The sequence below is a fragment of the Heterocephalus glaber genome, unplaced genomic scaffold (assembly GCF_053883595.1).
Source record: "Heterocephalus glaber isolate CG9 unplaced genomic scaffold, H.glaber_assembly_v1.0 deba00001546, whole genome shotgun sequence".
Taxonomy (NCBI): Eukaryota; Metazoa; Chordata; class Mammalia; order Rodentia; family Bathyergidae; genus Heterocephalus; species Heterocephalus glaber.
In genome coordinates, this window is record NW_028258339.1 from 3291139 (window position 1) to 3314256 (window position 23118).

The following is a 23118-nucleotide window of genomic DNA, read 5'->3' on the forward strand; positions in this document are numbered from 1 at the left end:
CTAAATCCCCTGCCCAAGTATACATTACGTTAACAAAAGTACCAGGGTACAACTTTAGATGATATACAGAGATGGCGAACCTTTTAGAGGCCGAGTGCCCAAACTGCAACCCCCCCCCCCAATCCACTTATTTATCGCAAAGTGCCAACACTGGAATGAAACATGAATACTGAAATTTTAGTTTAGAAAAAACAACTCATACATTTGGGTCGCGTGCCCACGTGTGCCACAGGTTCGCCACCACTAAGTAGAACCCTCCCAGGAAGACCAGCTGGGTGGCTGGATTGCGGGTACTGAAGGGCAGAATTTATGGCCGAGATCTCAAGGAAACGTAGCTGCTCCTTTCTCGTAGTTGTAGGTTTGGCTGAGGAGGCACGGCTAGATCCAGGTTTTTAGACAAATTCTTCTGCCTCCGGCGCAGATGTTTTACGACCGGAGTCCGAGAGGGGGCGCGGTTTTGCAGCTAAAAGCTTGGCCTGGAGACCCTCTGAGTGCCGATTGGCCATCGGTGCGCAGGCGCAGAGGGCCGAGGGAGCGGTTTAATATTATCTGGGGGGGAATAATTTGCGAAGAGAGGGCGTAGCTCAGGGAGCAACGCAAACTGGAGGTGTGACTCAACCAAATTGCCCGTCGCTTATTTGCCTCTGCCACTGAGGGCGTGGCCTAGGTGCCCCTTCTTGAATGAGGAGGGGGGTGTTCAGCAACTGTTCCCTCCCCTGGAAGGCGAGATTTAGGGCGGATCTTCAAATCACCCCCCAGCGATTGGCTGACCCGCTTAGGGGGCGTGGCTCCGTGAGTCGTCCATCCCCCGTGTGGTCACTTCCTGTGGAGTTTCCCCAAACCCGGGAGGAGGGAGAAGAGGACGAGGGGGAGGAGGGCAGTCGTCCGGGGTTAGGTGTGGGGGGGTGTTGGTCCGTTCAGGGCGGGGGATGACTCACGGCCCATCCCATCTCCCCGACACCGCCCGCCCGCTCAGAGCTAGCTCCATGGCTTAGCGGAGGAGGGGGCGGTGGCAAGAGGGGGGAGGGGGACTCTTATTTTGTTAGGGGGACCGGGCCGAGGCCCGACCGGCCTGGCAGGGCTCGCCCGGGGTCGGGCGTCATGTCTCATGAAGCCGAGCCAGCTCGGGAAGGCGTAGAGGCCAGCGCGGAGGGCCCTCGAGCTGTGTTCGTGCTTCTGGAGGAGCACAGGTCGGCCGACTCAGCCCAGCTGCTCAGGTGCGGGGCGCTTGGGGCTGGGAATGCCAACTGGGGTTCTCAGGGCCTCATGTGGGGGTATCCGGGGCCCCGGACTGGGATTGGAGCCCCTTGGCCTAGGCTTGGAGGACGTAGGGGCGCCTGTCTTGGTCGCGGGGAGCACTTAAGGTATCCGGTGATGGCCTGCTTGGACTGACTGAGGCTTAAAGGAGTCGTGGGAGTGCATTAAAGGGGGACAGGGTCATATTTTGGGGACCAGACCGGATCTAGAGGGGGCAGAATCTTTAGTATCCAGAAAGTGGTCTGAGGTCGCTGAATTTGGGGTCCTTGATTCGCGCATGAGAGGAGTGAATTTAAGGAGCACTGTCAGATGAGACACTAATTTAAATACAATTCCAGGGTCCAAGGGGATAGGTGCTGTTTAGGGAGCTCAAGTGACTCAGGTGTTGGTTGCTGTGTTGGGAGACCTCATGAATCTGGAGGGATTTGGGGGCATCTCAGATTTGCCCTGTGGGGACAGCCATCTGAGTGTGTGTAAATGAGCTAGAGAAGCAAAGTTCCACAAGACTTGGCCAGAATAATCTCACCACCCCCTCCCCCGGGGCGCGATCCCAGCCTTCTTCCCACAGCTCCAGGGGCTTCAGTGGCATCACGCTGGCGGCCCGGACAGAGGGGCTGGCGAGCCTGTAGTCTCTCAGTTCGGGAAAGGCCTCAGAGCTTATTTGGGAACCCAGAGGAGGGTCCTGTTCCTGCTGCCTCTCAGCCTCTCTACCATACTAGCCTTGCCTCCCCCTCCCCACCATCTTTCACTGTCCCTGCCTGTGTGGGCTCTCTCTGGCTTCTCACCCTCACTTCCGTCAGCCCACTCTGGAGCTCGAGCCCTCCCTGTCCATGCCCTTGTCCGCCACAGTGTCCATCACTTCCACCTTGTGCAATAGGTGTGTGAGCTCGGGACAAGGCTTTGGCCCCTTTCTCCCTGGGATTGTGCTGAGCTCAGCGGCTTCCCCGAACTTCCTCTTCCCAACTTCCTGGGTGGTTTTAGGGCCCTGTCTGAGGGTGAGGAAAGGAAGGAAGACAGATCCTTGAGGAGAGGAGAGGGTTCTTATCAAAAGTCACCCATAATTTCTCAGGATTCTTAACTCTTTAAAGTCACAGGTGCATATTCATCCATGTGCAAGTGTTCCATGGCCACTAGGGTCCTTGGACCCAGCATGAGGGCAGAGCAGGAGCCTTTGCAAATCCATTCACTATCTTCCAATTCCTTCTAACAACCTAGTCCTACATCATCACAGCAGTAGGTACAGTCAAAAGAAAGCGGGGAAATCTATGTGCCTTCTTGTTTTGTGTGCCCATAAGTCTTAGTATTGGAGATGTTTATGGTTTTTTGTTTGTTTATTTTATTTATTTATTTTTTTGAGGCAGGGTCTCCCTTTGTAGTTCAGGCTGACCCTGAACGCACTATGTACCCCAGGCAGGCCTCGAAGTGATCCTCCTGCCTCAGCCTCCCGAGTGCTGGGATTACAGGTGTGTGCCACCATGCCTGGCTTGGGGATGTGGTTTTTTTTTGGTACTGGGGATCAAACTCGGGTCCTTGTGCTTGCGCAGCAGGCAGTGAAACCACTGAGCTAAATCCCGGGCCCTGGGATGTGTATGTTTTGAGGTATCCAAAAAGCAAGAGGGGCTGAGCAGGTTCCTGCAGCTAAGAAAAGAGTGCTTGTAAAGTAGATCATCCAACCAAATCCTCTGTATTGTAAATCTAGATTGTTGGAGCAAGGGAACTCTTAAATATTTCCTTTTTTTTTTTTTTTTTTTTTGAGGTAAGGTCTCACTTTGTAGTTCAGGCTGGCCTTGAACTCACTACCTAGCCCAGGCTGGCCTCAAACTTGCAGCGATCCTCCTGCCTCAGCCTTCCTGAGTGCTGGGCTTATAGGCATGCACCACCATGCCTGGCTCACATTTCCATTTTTATATTTGGGTATGTATTGGTATCCCATGAACTCTGGCTGGGGCTGGGAAAAACTCACTTGCAAAGTGGTAGATCTTAGGTAAAGTGAGTCATTGGCCCCTGTTCTCCTTGTGATATATACAGTTTGTGTTACAATGGACTGTTGTGCTGAGGGATGCCCCTACTTGCTGAGTGTGTGTGTGGGCTCATATTCAGGTGTCAGGAAAAAGTAGGGAGTGTGGGGGCTGGGAGAGCCCTATATGCAAAGCCAGGAATCCTATGAAATGAATTGTCATTCCTAAATTGTTTTCCTCAACCCCAGGTTGTTGTTGCTTGTGGTTGTGAGAGTGAGGGGGTTGGGGTTCAGGGATCTTATTCTGACTCTGAGGGGAGTGTGGATAACACTGAGCATAAGAGAGCGGGAGAGGGAAGGGGTGGGGAGCAGATGGGAGAATGCACGGTGGCCCCCTGCTGTGTGCATGGAGGGTCCCCTTTAGTCTCTGGGGAAGGGAGGGGATTTAGGCTCCTAAACAATCACCGACCACTCCCCTTCCCTCCCTTCCACTGCAGCCTGAACTCTCTGCTTCCGGAATCTGGGATTGTTGCTGACATTGAATTAGAAAACATCCTTGATCCTGACAGTTTCTACGAGCTCAAAAGCCAACCCTTACCCCTACGCTCCAGGTACGACTGGCCCTTCTGACACCCCTCCCAGGTTCTCAGCTCCTCCTCCCTGATCCAGAGGCTGCCAGGGCCTGCCCAACCCATTCTCTCAGCAGTCTGTATCTTCTAGATGTTAAAATTAGGGTGCAAAAAGAGCAGGTCACACAGGCAGGCAGGGGCCAAGCTCGGTGGTCTCCAACCAGACCTTCCCTGCCTCACCCTCCTTGCACACCCTGGCTGCACAGCTTTTTCTGGAGAGTGGACCTGGTTTAGACTCCCGCCCTCAGGTGGGCGGAGCTATGCCCACAGCCCCTGACCAGCTCCAGTTCCCCTCTCAGGCTGGGAACCCACCCACTCCTGGCCTTTGAAAAACCCTTTTTGGTCTTTTCTTCCCCCCAGTTTGGGAGTCTGAATGTGCTGAGTCATCGGCCTGGGCTCTAGAGAGGGGAGGGGACCTGGAAGACGGACAGGAAAAGAGGATTGTGAAATCTCTGTGATTTTCAAGACTGCCTGGCTCCTGGGACCAGAGGCCCAGACAAGGAGGGAGGGGGGCCCAGGGCTGCCTTTCTGGCCTGCTACGTACCTGCAAGAGCTGAGAGTGGGTCTCACCTCAAGTTGGACTCAGGAGCCCTCTGTAGCCACACTCCCCTGTGGCCGAAGCCTCAGTTCTGCTTTGGCTCACTTTTAACTAGGATAAACCCCTCTTGCAGAGCCATCAAGGGCACCTCAGTTCTTAATGCGAACAGGTTCAAACCTGCACCTCTGCATTAGGACTGAGGGCTCAAGTTCTCCCACCTGACTTCGACCTCTTGAGTACTTAGCTTGGGTCTGGTCGCCGTGATCTCCCATCACACTGAGACCCCGGAGGGCTGCAACCAGGCCTGGTTCCTGTGTCTTCCCACTGCACTGTGGCCTCTGAAGGCAGAGAACAGGCCTGGCTCCTGTGTCTGCTCCAGCACACTATTCCCCTTAGGCTCAGGAAGAGACTTCTAGCTTACCTGTGGCCCCATATTTCCCATTCCACAGCCTCCCAATATCACTGCAGGCCACACCAGCCACCCCAGCTACACTCTCTGCATCGTCTTCTGCAGGGGGCTCCAGGACCCCTGCCATGTCGTCATCATCCTCATCGAGGGTCTTGCTTCGGCAACAGCTCATGCGGGCCCAGGCACAAGAGCAGGAGAGGCGTGAGCGTCGGGAACAGGCCGCAGCCACTCCTTTCCCCAGTCCTGCACCTGCCTCTCCCGCCATCTCTGTGGTTGGCGTCTCTGCTGGGGGCCACACATTGAGCCGTCCGCCACCTGCTCAGGTGCCCAGGGAGGTGCTCAAGGTAAGGTGAGGGAGGCCCAGAAGCCCTGGGAGTCACTCTTGGTGACTAAGGAGTAGTTCTGGAAGCTAGGGAAGGCCTGGGTTCCTGGTAGCTTTGGGGCAAGGTCCAGGGGCCTCTAAGGAAGGTTCCTGGAGGTTTCAGTGGCCTGTGTTCATGTCCAATGTGTTTAGTATTTTTGAGGTGTTCTTGTGGATTGTGAGGGTTCTTTGGGATCACAAGGATGTCTTGGTGGACCATGGAGGTTCCTGAGTGTCCTAGGTGGGCCCAGGCTTTGTAGGATAAGCTGTGTGTGTGTGTTTGTGGGGGTGGTGGATACAGTGGACCTTGAGTTACGAACTTAATTTGTTCAAGGGCTTGTTGTAACTCAAGTTGGTCAAATGAAGGTTCAGGCTCTTCGGCACAGTCTTCAGAGTCTCTCTCCTGTGTATAGGCAGATCTCAGTGTCCTTAGACACTGGCCCAGGATTTCTCACTTAACCCCACACAGGAAAAGATATTATGGTCCTTCCAGAACTCTTTAAGGGTTAAATCTGTATCTGAGTCCATCTGGAAGCACAAGCAGCCAGCGTTTGGGTTGTAAATCAAGAGTTTGTTCCTAAGTTAAAACTAAATTTCTGGTCATCACCCAAGTTATTTGTATGTCACGCCTGTCATAATTTGAGGGTCCACTGTATATTACGAGTTCTATAGCTATCAGGATGTGTCGGGAAGCTATGTGTAGCTCCAAGGTCCCTTAGGTAGTGTCAGAGACTAAGGAGGAATCTTGAGGACTGTGATAGGGGATCTACTGTGAAAGACCCTGTCAACTGGGTAAATTTTAGGGCCTTTAAAGGATTTCTGAGAAAGGGAATTTGGGTCCACGAGCAGACTTACCGATTTTAATTTTTTGGTACCGGGGATCAAACTCAGGACCTTGTGCTTGAAAGGCAAGGGCAGTGCCACTGAGCTACATCCCTGGCCCTCCACTTTTGTTTTGTTTTGTTTTGTTTTGTTTTGGTACCAGGGATCGAACTCGGGACCTTGTGCTTGCAAGGCAGGCGCCAGAACCACTGAGCTAAATCCCCGGCCTCCACTTTGGTTTTGAGACAGGATTTCACTAAGTTGCCCAGGCAGGACTTAAATTTGCAGTCCTTCTGCCTCACCCTCCCTCATTTCTGGGATTACAGGCATGTGTCACCACACCTGGCTTACCAGTATTTTTGAGTGATTTTCAAATTCTAGGCCCAGTCTGCCCACCTGAACATAGGAACAGATTAGTTAGAAGGATCAAGCTGGAGCTTAGAGTCATTCCACTCAGCCCCTTTCTACCTTGTCCCCTTCCCTCCCATCCCTCTCATCCCACAGGTGCAGACCCACCTGGAGAACCCAACACGCTACCATCTGCAGCAAGCACGCCGGCAGCAAGTGAAACAGTACCTGTCCACCACACTTGGGCCCAAACTGGCTTCCCAGGCCCTCACTCCACCACCAGGGCCCACGAGTGCCCAGCCCCTACCTGCTCCTGAGGCTGCCCATGCCACTGGCCCCACAGGCAGCGCCCCTAACAGTCCCATGGCACTGCTCACCATTGGGTCCAGCTCAGAGAAGGAGGTAAGAGGCTGTAGACAACTCTGATGCCCTTGTTCCAGTTTTTTGCTAGGCGTGTGCTCTACCACTCAGCTAGCTACACCCGCAGCCTCCCCTTCTGGTTCTTCTCACCCTGTACAATGTTTACTTCTTCCCTAGATTGATGATGTCATTGATGAGATCATCAGTCTGGAGTCCAGTTACAATGATGAGATGCTCAGCTATCTGCCCGGAGGCACCGCAGGGCTGCAGCTCCCCAGCACGGTGAGGCCCAGAGATGGGAGGCTGAAAGAGGGCATCCTCTGTCACTAAGACTGGCTGAGAACCTTGTGCTGACACAGAGTGGAAAGCTAGGTGACAGGCGTGGAACATGCCATTACCTTGCACTTCATGCCCTACGTAGTGCCTTGAGAGGCGTGGCCCTTGCAGACTGATGGGTAGGGAGTTGATGGAAATATTAGGCCATATCAGAGTGCTTGGGTTTTGCTGTGGGAAGTACCAAGAGATGGGAATCATGTAACAATTTGAGTGTCTCAACAGACCATGTAGTGATGGAGATATACCACAAGGCTCAAAACACGGTGTGGGGTATAACAAGGGGCTGAATTTGTAGTGACTGGAATGTAGCAAGTCTTTTGCAGCTAACTAGGCCAAGAGGTTAGATCCTTGAAAAGAGAAGATAAAACTTTCTAGAGCAAGGGTTGTACCATTATAACATTCTGATTCTGGAATACTCCAAGAATCTTATAACTTGCTTTAGAACACATCAGTAGTTAGAGCTTTGCTCCCCCCACCCCCTTGTCAAGAGGATTGAAACCAGGCATGGTGGTACGTATGTGTAATCCTAGCTACTCCGGAGGCTGAGGCAGGAGGCCAAGGCAGGAGGATTACAAGTTCAAGGGAGGCCAGCCTGAGAAACTTAGCAAGACCCTGTCTCAAAAAAAAGGGGGGGGGGCTGAAGCTGGGTGTGGTGGCAGATGTCTGTATGATCCTAGCACTCTGGAAGGCTGAGGCAGGAAGATGGCAAGGTTGTTGTGTTTTTGGTTTTGGTTTTTGGTTTTTTGAGATAAGGTCTCACTATGTAGTTCAGGCTGGCCTTGAACTCATTGTGTAGCCCAGGCTAACCTCAAATTCACAGTGATCTTCCTGCCTCAGCCTCCCAAGTGTTAAGATTATAGGTAGTGCACCACCCAGCAAGGATGGCAAGTTTGAGGCTATCCCAGGCAATTTAGGGACTTAGTGAGATCCCATCTCAAAACTTAAAAAATGAAAAAAGAGCTGGGGATGTAGGTCAGAGCAGAGGCCCTGGGTTCAATTCCCAGTACTGGAAACAAAAGGTACCATTTTGGGACTGGAGATGTAACTAAGTGATAGAGTATTTACCTAGCATTGCAGCACTGTAAAAACAAAACTAAACAAAAACTGATGCTGGTTTAAATCACAACTCTTCATTGCTATGGACACAGCCAGAGATTGGAGATCGAGATCTATTAGTTTGCAGATAGGAGCAGGTTTCAAGACATGGCAACTCACCAAGAGGGGGGACTTGGGTATACTTATACATTAGTATGTTGTGCTAAAATAGTGTGAATTAGAGAAAAACACTAAGCCAACATAAAAGGACAGCTAGTTGTTAAATAGTTCAGCAAGAAATCCTGAGAGATCAGAATGTGCAGGAAGGTGCAAGTCAGGATCTTGGTGTGTGGTGGCAGGAGACCAGGTCCATGTGGTTGTAGGACTCAATCACAGTGAAAGACTGGGGATTAGGTTACAAATCTCTAGAAGGCCAGATTTTGGATGAAATGTTGCCATGACAATTGGAGTGTTCCAAGAATGTTGGATCAGAATATTATGCTGGGAGGAGCTAACGGACTGGAATGTCCAGTCAGAGGTGACAAAGACCTGAAAACAGTGGCCTTCTAGCATTCTCCTCAGAGCCAGCCCTGGGGTTTAGGAGAGGGGCTTCAGAGGCCATCAGGAGACCGGAGGAGCTGGGTGGGGTGGTGGGCATGTCAGGCAGGTTTAGGTCCCCTGGCAAGGAAGGGAAGGTCCGCTTTGCTGTGCTCCTCCACCTTGGGTTGTCACCTGAAATTGCTTTTAAAGGAGAAGCTGGGTGTGGTGGCTCAGGCCTGTAATCCCAGCACTCTGAGAACCTAAGGCAGGAGGATTAAAAGTTAGAGCCTAGCCTGGGCAATTTAGTGACTTGCAAGAAGACCCTGTCTCAATATTAAAAAGAAAAAGAAAACCCCAAAACCTGTAATGCCTCAATTTAGGAGGCTGATGTAAGAGGATGGCAGTGAATTCAAGGCCAGTCTGAAATACATAGCAAGATCCTGTCTCAAAAAAACAAAACAAAAAAAATAAATTTTATAAAAGGGACTGGGATTTTGTTATGAAATTTTGTTTTATTTTTTTCATAAGATTAAAAATAAGACTTCTAGTAGAGGAGCAATTGAAATTATTACAGGAAATAACTATATGCCAATAAATTTGAATACCAAAATGAAAAAAAGGGACTGGGGATGTAGCTCAGTGATAAGGCCCTGGGTTCAATCCCCAGTACCACAAAAAAGGGGAAGGAAAAAAAAGAGAGAAGGAAGGGTTCCCAGGAATCAAACAGTCTTTGTGTTAGAGGGCCCCGTTTTTGGAGGGTGTGTGGAGGGTCAGGAGCCTGGTTCTGAAGAGAGACTGCGCCTAGGACCTGTTCCCAACCATTGTTTCTGTGCCCTCACTGCCCCCAGCTGCCTGTGTCAGGGAATCTGCTTGATGTGTACAGTAGTCAGGGTGTGGCCACACCAGCCATCACTGTCAGCAACTCCTGCCCAGCTGAGCTGCCCAACATCAAACAGGAAATCTCTGGTAAGTGCTAGGGTCTTGATTCCCCACTCTGTATCTTTGGCTGAGCCCTATGCCTTCTAGGTCAGAGGATGGACCTGATTCTAGGGGAAGGGGTTTGAACATTTTAGAAATGGGCTGGGCAGCTGGATGTAAATGGCGCATGCCTGTAATCTCAGCGCTCGGGAGGCCAAGGCAGGAGAATCGCTGCAAGTTCCAGGCCAGCCTGAACTACATAGTGAGTTCAAAATCAGCCTGAACTACATAGTAAGACTTTGTCTAAAAAAAAAAAAAAAGAGAAACAGAGGGCCAGGGATTTAGCTCAGTGGCACCACACCTGCCTTGCAAGCGCAAGGTCCTGATTTCAATCCCTGGTACTGAAAAAAAAAGGGCTGGGGGTGTAGCTCAGAGGTAGAGCACCTGCTCAGCATGTTCAAGGGTCTGGATTTGACCCCCAGCATTGCAAAGAAAGAGAAAAAAAACACACAGTTCCCCCTCTTTATATGTATGGCTTGTGGCTTCACACATAGTAGAAGGACAGGCATTTTTTAAAAGTCACTTCTAGCCAAGTGTGGTGGTGCACACCTATAATTTCAGCACTGTGAGGCTGAGGCAGGAGGATAGCAAGTTCAACCCCAGCCTGGGCAATTTAATGACTTAGAAAGACCTTGTCTCAAAATAAAAAAATTTAAAAGGGCTAAGGTTATAGCTCAGTGTGAAGGCCCTGGGTTCAATACTGCAATAATGATAATAATAATATAATAACTAATAAAAAAAATAATTAAACAAATTAAAAGCTACTTCAATTCTCCGGCACAGTGATGCACATCTATAATCCCAGCAATTTGAGAGGACGAGGCAGGAAGATCACTTAAGCCAAAGGATTCAGGGCCAGTCTATGCAACACAGCGATATCCCATCTCTTAAAAAAAAAAAAAAACTCCAGAAGGCTGAGGCAGGAGAATCACAAGTTCGAGCCCAGCCTGGGTAACTTAGTGACTTAGCAAGACCCTGTCTCAAAATTTTAAAAGGGCTGGGGATGCAGTGAGAGGATCCTGGGTTCAATTATCAGTTTTACAAAAAAAGAAAAATGGCTACATCATCTGCCTCTCTGTACTCACACTTGCTCCCTCCTTCCTGTGCTAGCAGCCCTGAACACCCCTACTCTCTTGCAGAAACCGAGGCAAAGGCCCTTTTGAAGGAACGGCAGAAGAAAGACAATCACAACCTGAGTAAGCCCCAGCGTATGTGCGCTTGCCCATATGTTGCCCAGCCCACTGTGCTCTCGGTTCCAGGCCTCCCTCCATATGGGGACCCTCACAACAGCCTACAGCACCCCTGTTTTTCTCTCCCCTCCTTCATCCATTGACCACTATTCCTGCTCTTTCTGTTTCTACCCTTGCCTCCAAAGTTGAGCGTCGAAGGCGATTCAACATTAACGATAGGATCAAGGAGCTCGGCACCCTCATCCCCAAGTCCAATGACCCGTGAGTATGGGGCAGGGGGCCGCAGACCACTGGGAGGGATGGGCGCCCTGTGCCACGGCAGCTGTCCCTCAGGCCCACCAGGCCATCTCACCGAGGCAGCAGTTGTCCTCTGGTCTTGCCCAGACTGAAAGGGGTTGCAGCCCCTCACCGTGTCCCTACCTCAGATTTGAGTGTGTGACATTATGGTTTGTGTGTCCTGTCTGCTTCCTGTGGGACACATACACCTAGTTTCCTATTTATTCCTTTATTTGTTCTGGAGCTCTTTATGGAGCTTCCAGTTTGGACCAAGTATCAGGCAGGCCCCTGAGGGTACTAGAGGGAACAAAAGACAAGACCCTTGGCCTCATGGAACTGATGGTTTAGTGGAGGCAGGCAGTGAACAAGAGAAATAAGTCAAATCCTCAAAACCTGTTCTCAGTGTTATGGAGAAGAGTAAAGAACAGAGGGAAGATGGGGGTAATGGGGAGGGTGACAGTGTAGGGTGCAGAGGGTGAGACAGGGCGAGCCTCACATGACAAGAAAACATTTTCACAAAGAGCCTGAGGATAGGGTTGGGAGTGCAGCTCAGTGGTAGAGCATTTGCTTAGCATGTATGAGTCCCTGATGATCCCTAGCACCAAGCGGGAGTGGGAGAGGGAGGCCAGTCAGGGATCACACAGGTGTCTGGCCGAATATTCTAGACAGAGGGCATAGCCAGTACAGGGGTGCTGAGATGGGAATGATTTTCTATATACTAAAAGCAATATGAGCCAAGTGTGGTGGTGCATGCCTATAATTCCAGCACTCAGGAGGCTGAGATAGGAGGATCGCCATGAGTTTGAGGCCAGCCTAGACTACATAGTGAGTTAAAGGCCAACCTGGACTACATAGTGAGACCCTGTCTCAAAACACCAAAAAATGAATAAATAAAAGCGGTATGAGGCCAGTATGTAGTGAGATGGATCAGAGGAACACAGGTATGAGAAAAGGCAGAAGTGGTCAGGTTTCTGGGTGTGATGGTTACCAGTGGAAGGTTCCAAGCAGAGGACTTCGTGTGATCATTCCATACCCTTGATGTACCCCCAGGCACGTGGTGGGGTGCTCCAGTTTGCCTGGTGCAATCCCCCCTCCACTCCTGAGAGACTCCACATGCAGCACTTCCGTCTTCCCCTTGGCCTCGCAGGGAAATGCGCTGGAACAAGGGCACCATTCTGAAGGCCTCTGTGGATTATATCCGAAAGTTGCAGAAGGAGCAGCAGCGTTCCAAGGATCTGGAGAGCCGGCAGAGATCCCTGGAGCAAGCCAACCGCAGCCTGCAGCTTCGGATTCAGGTCTGGAAGGAGGAAATGGTGGCAGGGGCCACAGGGGCTTCCCCTCTTGTCATGCTTGGCATCCCCCAGAGTCCTAACTCATATGATGGTGACAGTGATTATAAGTAATTGTCACAACTTTAATAACAATATCAGTGACTATTAGCTGATGTACATGGTGTCTGTCTTGTGACCAGAGCTAACTTGTTTGATTTCCACAACACCCATATATTTTTTTTAAGACAAGGTCTTTTTTTTTTTTTTTTTGGCAGTACCAGGAATCAAACTCAGGACCTTGCGCTTGTGAGGCAGGCGTGGCACCACTGAGCTAAATCCCCGGCCCTAGACAGGATCTTGCTACATAGTCCAGGCTGGCCTTGAACTCATTATGTAGCTCAGGTTGACCTGGAACTCATGGCAATCCTCCTGCCTCAGCCTCCCCAGTACTGGGATTACAGGAATATGCCAACACAACCAGCTCCCAACAACACCGGTATTATTAGACTCATTTAACAGAGGGGTCCTGAGGCTCAAAGAGTTTAAGCTACTTGCATAAGATTCCAAAACTAATGAGTGGCAGAAGGTGAACTGGAAGCTATTGCAGCCTGCCCTGTTTAAGTGGTACACTCCTCTGCCTCTGAGAGACTCTAAACCTATCTTATTTTGTACCTGCCCCTTACTTTTTGCAGGAGCTAGAACTGCAGGCCCAAATCCATGGTCTGCCAGTGCCTCCCAACCCAGGCCTACTCTCCCTGGCCACGACTTCAGCCTCCGACAGCCTCAAGCCAGAGCAGCTGGACATTGAGGAGGAAGGCAGGCCAAGTGCTGCAACATTTCACATAGCGGGGGGACCTGTCCAGAATGTTCCTCACCAGCAGCCCCCAGCACCACCCTCGGATGCCCTTCTGGACCTGCATTTTCCCAGCGACCATCTGGGGGATCTGGGAGACCCCTTCCACCTGGGGCTGGAGGACATTCTAATGGAGGAGGAGGAGGGCATGGTGGGAGGGTTGTCAGGGGATGCCCTGTCCCCGCTTCGGGCTGCCTCTGATCCCCTGCTCTCTTCAGTATCCCCAGCTGTCTCCAAGGCCAGCAGCCGTCGAAGCAGCTTCAGCATGGAGGAGGAGTCCTGATCAGGCCTCACCCCTCCCCTGGGATTCCCCACCCAGGAAAGGAGGACTTATGAGGATAAGGCTCTGCCTTTTCCCCCACCCTCCCATGAAACTGTCCTGCCCAGGGATTCTGGGGGAAGAGATTCGATCAGGGCTCACCCCTGTAGTAGGCAAGGCGGAGGATCCAGGGGTGGCCCCTCCCCTTCCCCCAAAGTAACAACCCAGCGCAGGTATTTCAGAGGGAGAGGGCAGGAGAAACCTGTGAGATCAGGGCCATTACCTTGAGGGTCCCATCCTTGGACAGGTAAGGAAGGGAGACAAAGGGTGAGGTCCCATTTCTGTCACCTAAAGAACAGCCTTACCAGGTCTCCTGGGAATAGATATTAGGATGCTGCTCCAGTCTTTTTTTGGGAACCACCAGTCTAGCCCATGTAGGCACTGGAAGAAGAATCTAGTTCAGTGATGGCTAACCTTTTAGAGCTTTCAGTGATAACAAACAGCCTGCTGCAGCTCGAGTGCTGTAGGGTCACCACCACTGGTATGGATGTGGGAGTCCCACCCCTGGAGGTTTAAGCCCTGCCTCTTCCCATGTTCCTGGGAACTCAGTCCTGGCCTTCTGGGAATGGATGCCAGGCCTCACCCCTTACTTGTAAGAAGAGTCCAGCATAGGTGTTTCAGATGTGGAGGAATTAGAAAGATCAGGCCACCCTACTTAGAGACCATGGCCCTAACTCTGGCCCTTAGTGACATCCCACATGAGCATTCTACACTTCGGGGAGGAGCAGTGCTCAAGCTCCCCGCCTTAACCTGGGACCAACCTGACCTGACCTAGGCCGGCTCCTCGCTGACCTTGCTGTCCTAGATGGGGCAGACCGAGAGCTGTATGGACTGGCTTCCCAGACCCAAATCCGGATTGAGAGTTAGGCCCTCACCCTTGGGCACAGACCTGCCTTGTTCTTTGAGGGGCTGTTTGGGACAGTGATGGAGATTAGTGGAGATCCCTTCCAGTCACCCAAAACCAGTACCTAGTTCAACTTGCAGAACGGTGTGAAGGGGATTCCCCAGCCTGGGAAAATGGAAGCCCTCTACAAGGCAGAAATTTGGGGGAAGGGTTGCAAATGCATATTGTATCCCCTATTTGTTTATCTGATTTTTTTAATTGATTTCCTCTTATTCAGAAGCTGGGTCACCCTGAAACTTTGCCCCCCCCCAGCTCTCCATTTGGAGGATCCCCAATTTCAGAGTTATCAAGAGACACTCCTGCCCATTCCCACCCCTCATAACCACCTACACCCAGGGTCATCGGCTTTGGATTGTTGGGGGCAGGGCCCAAGGAGGGTACTGAGGGGTCTGTAGGTTTGTGATTAAAATAAATGCTAGGCGTGTTTGATGCGCTTTTAACTTTGGCATAGAGTCTCCTGTCCTTGTTTGTTGTTTTTGAGGCAGGGTCTCACTGTGTAGTCCAAGCTGTCCTCTAACTAGCAATCCTGCTTCAGCCTCCCCAGTGCCAGAAGGGATAAAAGTCACTGTGAGGAACCTATTGCATTGGGATGGATAAGGAAGTTTGTATCTGAAGAGGCCCTGGAAGAAAACCAACTGCAACCAGAAGCAGTCAGTCCTTAGGATGACCTGCCAGACACTGATCTCACCGTTGGAGTTGTTTTGCCTGATTTATTTCCCAGAGGAATGTTGGTCAGAAAGTGATGCTGGATGTGGTGGTACACGGCTGTGATCCTATCACTGGAGACTGAGGCAGGAGGATCACCATGAGTTTGAGGCCAGCCTGGGCTGCATGATGAGTTCAAGCCAGCCTAAATTACATAGCAAGACCCTGCCTCAAAAAAAAAAAAAAAGGGTGTGGTGCTTATTCCCATTTCCTCTTTGAAGAAGCAGAGGAATAGAATTTAAGTAGCTCTTTTTGTGTGTGGTACTAGGATTTGAATCCAGGGCCTTTGCACTGAGTTACATCCCCACCTCCTTTGTTTGCAGTACTGGGGATTGAACCCAGGCACTTCACACTGAGCTATATCCCCAGCTTTTTTTTTTTTTTTTAAATTTGAAACCAGATCCTTCTAAGTCACTCAGTTGCTCAGGCTGGGCTTGAACTTGTGATACTCCTGCCTCATCCTCCCAAATGCTGAGACTGCAGGCCTGTGCCACCACGCCTAGCTTTTTTGTTTTGTTTTGTTTTTTGAGACAGTGACTTTGCACTGAACTACAATCCCAACTCCAGCCCCCCTTTTCTTGAGACAGGATCTTGGTAAATTGCTCAGGCTGGTTTCAAGCTTGAGATCCTTCTGTTCAGCTGCCAGAGTGCTAAGATTACAGGCCTGGCCCTTTTTAATTTTATTTATTTATTTTTGTTTGTTTTTTGAGACAGTCTCGCTCTGTACCTCAGGCTGGCCTTGAACTCACTATGTAGTCCAAGCTGGCCTCAAACTCCTGATGATCATCCTGCCTCAGCCTCTCAAGCGCTAGGATTACACGCTTGTGCCACTATGCCCACTGTTCCTTTTTAGTTTTTATTCTGAAATAATTTTAGATTTTCAGAATCACAAAGGCATTAGAGAGGGTTCCCATACCAACTCCCCAGTTTGCCGCAATGATAACATCTTACATAACCACAGTACTTTTTTTGGGGGGGGTACCTGGGATCGAACTCGGGTCCCACCACAGTACTTTTTGTTTTGTGCTGAAGACAATTCAGGGCCTCAGGATGGCCGTGGTGGTGGAGGCCTGTAATCCCAGCACTCATAAGCTGAGGCAGGAGGATTGCTATGAGTTAGAGGCCAGCCTTGGCTACATAGTGAGTTCAAGACCAGCCTGAACTGCACAGCATGACCCTGCCTCAAAAAACAAAAGCAAAAAAAAAAAAAAAATTTCAAGGCCTCACACATGCTAGCCAAGGGCTCTTCTACCTGAGCTACACCCTCAGCTCCTCCACCATGATGTGTTTAGCAGTGAAGAAAATAGCATTGGCAAGGTTCTAGTAACTCAGCTTCAGACTATTTGGATTTCATCAGCTTTTCCAATAATGACTTTTCTGTTCTAGGATCCAACTAAGAATACTATGCTACTATTATTGCCACAATTTTAGTGACTAAAAACACGCATCCATCATCCCTCAACATTTTATGGGTAAGGAATCCAGGGCTGAAGATTTAGTCCAGTGGCACCACGCCTACCTCACAAGCACAAGGTCCTGAGTTTGATCCCCATATCGCCAAAAAAAAGAATCCAAGCAGCCCTCAAATTCCGAGTCTCCTGAGGGCACAGTCAGTGCAAGTGTTGGCTTGGACTGAGCACGTTCAGAAAAGGGAAGATCACCACTGCTAGCATGTGGTTATCGGAAGCGTTCAGTTTTCTGCAACCTACCTGTTGAATGGGTGGGCCCAGTTACTCAGTGGTTGTCAGCTAGAGACACCCTCAGTTCTGGCCATGTTGGCCTTATTGTGTGAGGCAGCTCACAGCATGGTAGTTTTGTTTCATCAAGGGTAATAAAAGACCTAGAGCCAGGTGTGGTGGCACAGAACTCTGGAATCAGCACTGTGGGAGGATGAGGAAGGAAGGTCACAAGGGAGACCCTGTCTTGTTTGGTTGGTTTGTTTTTTGAGACAGTGTCTTGCTATGTAGTTCAGGCTGCCCTTGAACTCTCGTTGATCCTCCTGCCTCAGTTACCTGGGTGCTGGGATCACAGATGTGCACCACCATGCTAGATCCTGTTTTATTTTATTTTTTTAAAATAAATTTTATTTTATTTTACCCCATTCTCCCCCTCAAGCCTCCTCCCCTCCCTATCTACAAAAGCTTTGTTTCCATTTTTTTCTTCTATTTTCACTTTTTTTCTTGTCCCATCCTTTCTCCCTCCCTCCTCCCTTGTTCCCCTTCTCATTTGAACACTTTCTTCCCATTTCCCAACATCCATTATACATTTCACTATTTCAACTTTCAGTTTCTCACACCAGAGAATGTGGTATTTAAACAAGTGTCTCTGATTTATTTCACTTAAGAGTATGGTCTCAAGGTCTGTCTATTTAGCTATAAATGTGTGAGGTTCAGCCTTTTTTTTTTTGGTACCGGGGATTGAACTAGGGTCTTTGCACTTGCGCAGCAGGTGGCGAAACCACTGAGCTAAATCCTCGGCAGGTTCATCCTTCTTTATGACAGAGTAGTACTCCATTGTATAAAAAACCCATATCTTCTTTATCCATTCTTCAGTTGATGGGTATTTGGGCTGTTTCCAAAATTTAGCTATTACACACTCTGCAGCTATAAACATATATCACTGTATATATCACTGTAGAATAATGCTTTTAATTATTTCAAGAAGATACCAAGAAGAGGTATGGCTGGGTCAAATGGAACCTCTAGTTTTAGTTTTTCTGAGGAATCTCCACACTGATTTCCACAGTGGTTGCACCAGTCTACACTCCTACCAGCAGTGGAGAAGGGTTCCTTTTCCCCACAGCCCCTCCAGAATTTGTTATTGGTTAATTTCTTGATAGCAGTCATTCTTACTGGAGTGAGAGACTCTCAGCCTTGTTTTATTTTTCACGAATGACCAGTGATGTTGAACATTTTAAAATATATTTATTTGCTGTTTCTAATTCTTTATCTGAGAAATCTTTTCAGATGCCCATTTTTGGATTGGGTCTTTAAATTTGGGGGGATCAGGGCCCGAGATTTAGCTCAGTGGTGCCACACCTGCCTCACAAGTGCAAGGTCCTGAGTTTGATCCCCAGAATCAGAAAAAAATTGGGGGAGGGGTCCTGATTATTTGAGTTCTTTATTCTATATAATAGTCCTTTACCTGATGAATAGCTGTTAAAATTTTTTTCTCACTCTGTGGGTTGTCTCTTCACTTTGTTGGTGGTTTCTCTTGCTGTCCAAAAGCTTTTTAATAAAATGAGGTCCCAGTTGTTGATTCTTAGTGATATTTCCTGTGTGATCAGGGTTTTGTTCATGAAGTCTTTGTCTACTCCTGTGTCCTCAAGAGTTCTACCTATTCTCTCTTCTGACAGATTTAGTGTTTCTGTTTTAATATTTAGATCTTTGATCCATTTTCATTTTAGGTTAGTGCGTGCTGAAAGATATGGGTCTAGTTTTAATCTTCGGCATGTGGAAAGCCAGTTTTTCTGTACCATTTATTAAAGAGGCTATCTTTCTTCCAGTGAAGGTGTTTGGCTCCTCTGTCAAAGATAAGGTGGCTGAGTATGTCTGGAGTTGTTTCTGCATCCTCTAGTCTGTTCCATTGATCTTCAGGTCTGTTCTTTTAACAGTACCATGCTGGTTTTTTTGTTTGCTTTTTTTTTTTTTTTTTTTTGTGGTACTGCGGATCGAACCTGGGTCCTTGAGCTTGCGAGGCAGGCGACAGAACCACTGAGTTGAATCCTCGGCCACCATGCTGTTTTTAATCACAGTGGTTCTGTAGTATAATTTAAAGTCAGGGATTGTGATACCCCCTGCCTTGCCTTTATTGCCCAGAATTGCCTTTGCTATTCTAGGTCTCTTCTGGTTCCAAATGAATTTTAGAGTCGTTTTTTCTAATTCTATGAGATATACTGTTGGGATTTTGATTGAGACTGCATTGAATCTGTATAACAATTTTGGAAGTATGGCCATTTTCCTATATTGATTCTTCCTATCCAAGAACAAGGGATATCTTTCCATTTTCTGATATCCTCTTCAATCTCCTTTTCCAGAGTACTGTAGTTTTCAATGTAGAGGTCTTTTACTTCATTAGATTGATTCCTCGGTATTTCATTTTTTTTACATGCTATTGTGAAAGGAATTGTTTCTCTAATTTCTCTCTCCGTGAGTCTGTTATTCGTGCACAGGAAGGCTACTGATCTTTTTTAAGTGTATTGATTTTTGAGTGTTGACTTTGTATCCAGCTACGCCATTGAATTTGGTTATCAAATCTAAAAGTCTTGGGCCGGGGATTTAGCTCAGCGGTTTCGATGTTTGCTGCGCAAGTGCAAAGACCCGAGTTCTATCCCCAGTACCAAAAAAACAAAACAAAACAAAAAATCTAAAAGTCTTCTGGTGGAGTTTTTGGAGTCTTCTGTGTAGAATATCATGTCATCTGCAAATAATGATAGTTTAACTTCTTCCTTTCCAATCCTTATTTGTTTTAATTTCTTTTGTCTAATTGCTCTAGTTAATGTTTCCAGAACTATATTGAATAAGAATGGTGACAGTGGAATCCTTGTCTTGTTCCTGATTTTAGAGTGAAAACTTTCAGTTTTTGACCATTTAGTATGATGTTGGCTGTTGTCATAGATGGCTTTTATCAGATTGAGATAAAGACCATCTATACCAATTTCCTGCAGGGTTTTTATCATGAATTGGGTGTTGGACTATGTAAAATGCCTTTTCTGGATCTATTGAGAGGATCATATAGTTTTTGTCCTTGACTCTGTTAATATAGTGTATTACATTTATTGATTTGCATATGTTGAACCATCCTTGCATCCTTGGGGTGAATCCAACTTGGTCAGGGTGTATAACCTTCTTGATTTGCTGCATTTTGTTCTCCAGTGTCTTAATTGAAGAGTTTTTCATCTATGTTCATTAGGGAGATTGGCTTGTAATTCTCCTTTTTGGTTGGATCCTTCTCTGGTTTTGGAATCAGGGTAATGCTTGCTTCCAGGAATGAATTTGGGAGAATTGCTTCCCTTTCAATTTCATTAAAGAGTTTGAATAGCAGCAGCATTAGATTTTCTCTAAATTTCTTGTACATTTCAGCAGTGAATCCATCAGGGCCAGGGCTTTTCTTTGTTGATAGATTTTTTTTTTTTTTTTTGGTACCGGAGATGGAACTCAGGACCTCATGCTTGTGAGGCAGGTGGAGGAACCACTGAGCTAAATCCCTGGCCCTGTTGATAGGTTTTTTTTTTTAGGTTTTTAATTACATATTCAATTTCACTGACTAATATTGGTTTATTTAGAAGTTCTATATCTTCTTGATTCAGGGTTGTTTTTTGTTGTTGTTGTTGTTTTTTGGTACCAGGAATTGAACTCGGGACCTTGCGCTTGCGAGGCAGGTGGCCAAAAAAAATTTTTTAAGGCTAGTGATGTAGCTCAATGTGAAGGTCCTAGGTTCAATCCTTAGTACAGAGGAGATAAAGTGCACTTGGGTGAATAATACATGGAGATTGAATTTTTTGGTGATGTTCAGAATCAAACCTAAGGCCTCAGGCATTCAAAACATGTTCTCTTAGCCACTGAGCAACACCCCCAGCCCTTTTGTTTTTCATTTTGAGGCAGGATCTTCTTAAATTGCTAAATTACCCAGGCTGGTCTCAAACTTGAAATCCTCCTCTGTCTGCTGAGTAGCTGAAATTCTATAATGTGCCCCAAACACGGGGCTGATATTTTTATTTTTTGCTGCACTGGGATTGAACCCAGGGTCTTCATACTGAGCTATATCCCCAACCCTTTTGAACATTTTTTTGATATTTTGTTTGCTTTTTGAGACAGGGTTTCACTGTGTAGCTCCAACTGGCCTTGAACTCTCTGTGTAGCCCAGGCTGGCCTCAAACTCACAGCAATCCTGCCTCAGCCTCCCGAGTGCTTGGAAATATAGGCATGCGCCACCACAACCGGCCTTTAATAATCCTCTTTGACTGCTTTTTTTTTTTTGGAGGCTGGATCCTGGGGCCTGGGGTGTGCTAGGCAAACACTCTACCAGTGAGCTATACTCATATTTCTTTCACTAGCAATTTTCTGACAAAAGAAAAAAAATTTTTTTTTGGTACCGAGGATTGAACTTCGGATCTTGCGCTTGCACAGCAGGCGGCGAAACCACTGAGCTAAATCCCCGGCCCAAGAAAAATTATTTTCAAAGAACATGAACCTGACCAAGGAAAAAATGGAGATTGTATAGTCTATTTCATATGATGGCCTAAGATTTACAAAAGATTGGCTTCTAAAAAAAATTCAATATTTTTGGGGTGAGTGATTCATCTCAACTGACTCATTTATTCCAAAGGATCCTAGTCTTGATTTTTTTTTTTAGCAGTAACACAGCAGAATCAGAATCAAGTACTTGGAACTTAATCCTATTCTTCTTGATGCTTTACTGTAATGGAAATGTATTTCTAAAATATTTAAACTAACAATTAAATAGATGGTGCTTTTAGCCAAACAATAAAACCAGAGAGATAAATATGGTAGAATATTTTGAGGAATTTCAGATGTTATTATGTGCTGTACAAAAATCAATTTATGCCCATGAGGATCACAGGAAATTATTGGAAGTCAAATGTGGAGATGTTTCTAAACTCAGTTGAATTTGTACATCATTATAATGTCTATATAATCACATAGCTACTCATAAGAATGGATCTGTGTCTTATTGTCCAATGAAATTAAAATTGAAAGGCCAGGTGTGGTGGTGCATGTCTGTGATTCCAGCATTTGGGAGACTGAGGCAGGAGGATCGCCTCCAGTTCAAGGCCAGCCTGCGCTACATAGTGAGTTTAAGGCCAACTTGAACTACATAGCAAGACCCTGTCTCAAAAAACAACAACAACAAAAAAAGAAAAAACGAAAATTAAAATTGAATTTAAAACAGGCATGGTGGCACACACCTGTAATCCCAGCTAGTAAGGAGCCTGAGACAGGAAGATAGCATGCTTGAGCCCAGCCTGGGCATTTTAGCAATTTAGCAAGACCCTTTCTCAAAATTTTAAAAGAGGGCTGGGAATATAGCTATCACTGTGTTCCTACAGAAACGTGTTCAATCTGTGTCTTGGTCAGCTCATCATCTTAATTTAATTTTTTTTCTCTCTCTCTCCTTCCCTTGCCCAGGTAGCAAGGCTGGCTCTGCATTATCTTAATTTAAAATGTAAAAGTAAGGGGCCAGGGATTTAGCTCAGTGGCACCGCACCACCTCGCAAGTGCAACGTCCCTGGTACCCAAAATAAATAAATAAATAATAAAATAAAATGGAGGGCCGGGGATTTAGCTCAGTGGTTTCTCTGCCTGCTGCACAAGCGCAAGAACCCGAGTTCGATCCCTGGTACCATAAATAAATAAATAAATAAATAATAAACAAATAAAATAAAATAAAATGGAAAAGTAAGCCTGGACCAGGTGTGGTGGCCTAGGCTTGTAACCCTAGTGCTCTGGGAGGTTGAGGCAAATGGATCTTAAGTTCAAGGCCAGCCTGGGCAATTTAGCAATTTAATGAGACTCTGTCTCATAAAATTTTTTTTTTAAATTGCCAGGGATGTAGCTCAGTGCAAAGGCCTTGGGTGTAATCCTCAGTACTGCAAAAAAATAAAAATTAAAAAATAAAAATAATCATGTCAGCTGGGCCTAGTGACCCACACCTGTAATCCCACAATTTGGGAGCCTGAGGCAAGACAATTGTAAGGTCGAGGCTGGCCTGGGCTACACAGTGAGACCCTGTCTGAAAACAAAAACAAAAGCATCCTCGTCACAGTGATACATACCTGTGATCCCAGTGCTCCAGACTCTGAGGCAGGAGGATCATGAGTGCAAGATCAGTTTGGGCAATATATCAAGATTGTCTCAAAAAATACTATGAATATATATAAAGCCCATCCCTTTTCTTACAACTGAAAGAAATCTCGGTGAATGTACAACTTAAATACAAAGTATGGATATATGTCCCAAATTTTTAAATAAATGAAAAAGAACAGTAAAGAAACTGGAGCTGGGCATGGT

At 47.4% G+C, this 23118-nt stretch overlaps 1 protein-coding gene across 5 annotated transcripts; it reads left to right on the forward strand.

The window, feature by feature from the left end:
* The first annotated feature begins 818 nt into the window (after window positions 1-818).
* Window positions 819-14831, forward strand: Tfe3 (transcription factor binding to IGHM enhancer 3). 5 transcript variants are annotated; one of them, XM_087189725.1, is made up of 11 exons: window positions 1084-1217; window positions 2619-2720; window positions 3712-3825; window positions 4831-5134; window positions 6478-6723; window positions 6859-6963; window positions 9441-9558; window positions 10710-10766; window positions 10946-11021; window positions 12184-12331; window positions 13000-14831. In XM_087189725.1, the coding sequence occupies exons 4-11, from the start codon at window positions 4916-4918 to the stop codon at window positions 13441-13443; spliced, it is 1413 nt and encodes a 470-aa protein (XP_087045851.1). In that variant the 5' UTR covers window positions 1084-1217; window positions 2619-2720; window positions 3712-3825; window positions 4831-4915; the 3' UTR covers window positions 13444-14831. The 5 variants fall into 5 exon arrangements, with proteins under 5 accessions (XP_004872034.1, XP_012923690.1, XP_004872036.1 ...); XM_087189726.1 differs by having other exon boundaries at window positions 4896-5134; XM_004871977.3 differs by lacking the exon at window positions 2619-2720 and having other exon boundaries at window positions 819-1217.
* The last annotated feature ends 8287 nt before the right edge of the window (window positions 14832-23118 follow it).